Source organism: Nothoprocta perdicaria, unplaced genomic scaffold (genome assembly GCF_003342845.1).
Source record: "Nothoprocta perdicaria isolate Ctin4 unplaced genomic scaffold, notPer1 scaffold_3, whole genome shotgun sequence".
Lineage (NCBI taxonomy): Eukaryota > Metazoa > Chordata > Aves > Tinamiformes > Tinamidae > Nothoprocta > Nothoprocta perdicaria.
In genome coordinates, this window is record NW_020455532.1 from 2,242,477 (window position 1) to 2,246,796 (window position 4,320).

Sequence of the window (4,320 nt, forward strand, 5' to 3'; positions counted from 1 at the left end):
GCCTTCGCGCCGCGGCGCTGATTGGGCGGCGGGCGAATCCCAGCGGGCGCCTGTGCGCGATATAAGGGGCGGCGGGGCCGCGGCGGCCGCACAGCCCGCCCCGAGCCCGGGCGCAGCGCGGCGCGCCCGCCGCCTCCGCCTCAGTAGCGGGACCCTCCCCCGACACACACAGAGCCCTCTGCGCATCCCCCCGCGGCCCCGGCGCGGCCATGGCCGAGCTGAAGTCGCTGGGCGGCGACACGTACCTGGCGCTGGCCCCGGGCTACGGCCCGTCGCCCTTTGCCTACGGCGCGGTGCGCGGCGCCGAGGGCCCGCGGGGGAGCTACGCGGCGGGCGGCGGGGCCGACTTCGCCGTGGGGCCGCTGGGCAAGGCGGCGGAGAGCAGCGGCGAGCAGAGCGGCGACGACGAGGACGCCTTCGAGGGCGGCGCGAAGGGCGGCGCGGGCTTGCCCGAGCGCGAGGGCAAGCTCAAGGCRGGCGGCCTGGGCAAGAAGGCCAAGGAGCAGCGCTCGCTGCGCCTCAGCATCAACGCGCGGGAGCGGCGGCGGATGCACGACCTCAACGACGCCCTGGACGGGCTGCGCTCCGTCATCCCCTACGCGCACAGCCCCTCCGTGCGGAAACTCTCCAAAATCGCCACGCTGCTCCTGGCCAAGAACTACATCCTCATGCAGGCGCAGGCCCTCGAGGAGATGCGGCGCCTCGTGGCCTACCTGAACCAGGGCCAGGCGCTGAGCGCCCCGCTGCCCGCCACGCTCAACCCCTTYGCCCAGGCGGCCGTGTACCCGTTCGGCGGCTCCGCCGTGCCCGCCTGCCCCGAGAAATGCACTGCCTTCACCGGAGCCGCCTCTGCGCTCTGCAAACACTGCAGCGACAAGCCTTGACTCCCGGCCACTTCCCCTCCGGGGGCTTTTTATTCTTTTTGCCATTTGTCTGTCTGTTTTCTGCGCGCTTTTCTTCCCACTGCCATCAGCCCCGGCCTCCTACTGTCAGTTAAGTCTGGGTTTTCTTTTTTGACTTCCTTAAACTTCCAGCCATCCCCCTCTCCCCTTTCCCTCCTCTGTTTGGAAAGATTTATTTGAACTCAAACACTTTAAAATGCATTTAATTTATCCCCTTCTCCTCTGTGCAACTTTCTGTAGAGTTGTTTCCTTCCCAGCCTGTTAATGGACYGCGAGCTGTCGCGCACAAAGTTGCCGAGCAGTTTTGGCAACAGAATTGTAGGAAGGGAGAGAGAGGCACCTGGAAAAGAAACCTCAGAGAGATTTCTTTAGGATGATTCACCTAGTTAGAAATGTTTATTTTAATAGGAAAGGAAAGGGGGAAAAMATAAATCCCCAGAGCTACCCAATGTTTCACAAGCGCATCCAGAGCAGGGGGTTCCTGTGCAGCCAGTGGGAATTTGCCTGTACCTGCAAATCCCGACTGGAAATGTCAGTGGGCCGGCTCACGGGGTGGAGGAGCGGGGGGGTGCTGAGAAAACTGCAGATGCTTCAAAATAAGATGCATTTGCCTGTTCTTTCTTTTAAAACAAAGTAAGAACCCATTTGTGGACTGAGAGAAGCCTTTGATTGTATTCTGCTGCCTGCGTTCTTGCCTGTCTCTCAGCTTGGTTGAGTTTTCAGATGATTTTTTCCCAAGTCATCYCTCATCACGATAAACAAAACAAAAGGTCACGTAACGTATTTATATGTATTTATAACAAATAAAAGACATGCATACCCAATCTCTCTGTCCTACATGTCTCTAATCCAGTTGGCAGCCTAAGCAAAACTCCCGCTGAAGTGAGGTCTGAAAGAGAAAGCACAGCAGCTCTTTGCAGAGGATCAGCRTGGTGAAGTTAGGTAAATGAAAAAGCTCTGGACATTTAACTCCCTATCCTCAGGATTTTGCTTTTTCTCCAGTTTGAGCACGCAGAAGAATGTGGCTTAAATCCAGCATTTAGTTACGCAGGTGGAGATGGACTTGGTGTCTGTGGGGGCTTTGCCCTCCAAGCTCAAGCTGTGGTTTAGGGGTTATCCATTGTATGCTCAGCTCCAAGGGCACCCATTTAAAACATGCAGGGAAGGAAATCACTTAAAGGCTGCTTTTCCCTTTTGCTTGTTTTTCTGTTGTATCTACAACTTGCCTCTAGACTTGTGTGGGATTTGGGCCGCTTCGGTGTCATCTCTAAGCTAAGAACCTCTTGCCAAGAACGGACTGCACTGCTGCAAGTTACCAAGTGAGTCCCCCACCGGCCAAGGTTTTGTTGTCGTGTTGCTTTGCTTGGGTTTTGAATGCTTTGGTGCCTTGTATGCTTCACTGATCATTATATAATCATAATTGAGGTGCGCTCAGTGATTTGTGCTCAGCTCGGAGTACCCACCCGATGTCAGAACAGCCCCGTAAACTGGTACAGCCGCAGCCCCAGGGGCTGGAGCTGTCCGTGGCCATTTGCGTTAGGGTTGGGGTGTAACTATTTAAGGTTATTAAACCAATTTCCATGGCTGTCGCTAGTGTTATGCTAATTTGAAAAGGACTGCCGTCCCTCTAAAGCTGCTTGTCTGTGGCACTTAATTTTAATTAATACATTTCCGAGAGACTTTTTGTGTTTGGAAAATGAAGTGTGTGATTAAGCCTCATTCATAAAGACATATGCTTAAAACTGGTTCCTGCTCATTTCCATTTTTATATCTTCATTTTGACTTTTTCTCGCAGAAGAGTTTTACAGACCAGCTTATCTGTTTTACCTCTTTCCTTAAAAGTCTTGAAAATATTCTTACAAGGCATCTGATCAAATCCCCTACTAAAACAAAATTGCCTGGAAACTGCAAATCAGCAAAAGTCACTTAAAATTCTGCGGACTGAGTTGCTGCTTCCAGCTATTTCGGAAACAGGGTCAGTTTAGCGCAAAATCATGATTTTAAGATAAATATTTAATTCTGGTYAAAATAACTGTAAATCAAGCAGTTGGAAAATAGTTTAACTGTTTAGTTTTCACTGTGACTTGAAATAGYTGGAAAATAAATCACCTGTTTAATATTAGGTATGGATTTGATTTTTGTCAGACTTGTATTAATAACAATTTTATTAATTGCTTCTTTTTAAAATAATTATGAGCAAAAAGTGATTCCCCTGTAATGTCAGAGTCTGGAAAAATCTCAGTAGATTTTGGTCTTAGAAACAATTCATATTCTGGAATATTGATTTTTAGTACAACGATTGTTTAACCATTTTTTACAGTATGGGAGATTTCCTATAATATATGAGGGAAAAAAAGAGCTTGTTAATATTACCATATATATCTGGAGACTAAAAAATCTACTTTCTGGGAGTCCTTGACGTATTCAGAAGGCTCTTTTGGGAAGCACTTAGAATCAATTGGTGTCGTTCATACTCAGAGGGCTAAAAACCCTGAATTTCAAATGCAGAAGATGAAACCTGCAGTAAAGAAAATTGCATAGAGAAAGTAGCAAGGGTGACTCTCAAAGTACTGCTAAAAAGGCTAGATATTAAACAGGAGAAATGTAGAACTTACCAAAGYGATGCCAGAATAACTCATAAAACCTTGCTTAACTGTATTTTGCAGAAGTACTGTTCCAGTAAATTTAAATGCTTTAAAAAAGTCTTCCTGCAACACGCACCAAAATAATGTTAAGCAAAGTTGCCCACCTTAATGAGAAAGTTCAGCTCTGGGAGTTGCTTCTAACCACCATGGGCTGTTGCAGTATTTTAACTCTATTTTTTATATAGAGCTGCAACCCAGACTGAGCCCTTCTCCTTTCTTGCTGACAGGAGGCATCTCTTTCGGTGTGATTTACTCTTTGTGTTGTGCTGCTTCTGAATCCGCTGCCAAGCGAATGCCTAAAACTGCAGGAAAGAAGGTTTTGTTGGGACGGAGCGGGCAATAAACCAACATTATCACATTTGTGCGCGTGAACTGTCAGTGTTAACCTTGCAAATGGACATGGGTATCTTGGGGGTGAGACCCTGTAATTTGTCATATGGTTTTCTCCTTCCCTGGCATAGGAAAAAACTTTGATTCTTGCATTCCATGTTAGGATTTAACTGTCTGCTTTTGATTGCTGTTTCAAAGAATATAAAGGGTGGGTTTCATTATGCTGAAAATCTTTTATTCTGTTAAAATGCTATTGTAAAATATGCTGCTTTTTTTTTTTTTAAAGAAAAAAGGAAGGATTTATGGTGTATGCTCAGATGCAACAGAAATGCAGATCATGTATTCTAAGCTTGTGGTCTTGGATATCTCGGTATGTTCATACTTCATAGAAAACACACCAAATGCCAACTTTTAATTAAAGATAATATATTGTTTTCTAACTT

The 4,320-nt window shown here is 47.4% G+C and overlaps 1 protein-coding gene and 1 long non-coding RNA gene across 2 annotated transcripts; both read left to right on the plus strand.

The window, feature by feature from the left end:
- The first annotated feature begins 206 nt into the window (after nt 1-206).
- On the plus strand, nt 207-884 carry BHLHE23 (basic helix-loop-helix family member e23). Its single transcript, XM_026042271.1, has one exon. The coding sequence runs from the start codon at nt 210-212 to the stop codon at nt 882-884; it is 675 nt and encodes a 224-aa protein (XP_025898056.1). The 5' UTR covers nt 207-209.
- Nucleotides 885-1,428: 544 nt separating this feature from the next.
- LOC112949812 lies at nt 1,429-4,096 on the plus strand. The gene is made up of 2 exons (XR_003249887.1): nt 1,429-2,221; nt 3,775-4,096. It is a non-coding gene; the product is annotated as an uncharacterized LOC112949812 (long non-coding RNA).
- Nucleotides 4,097-4,320: the final 224 nt, after the last annotated feature.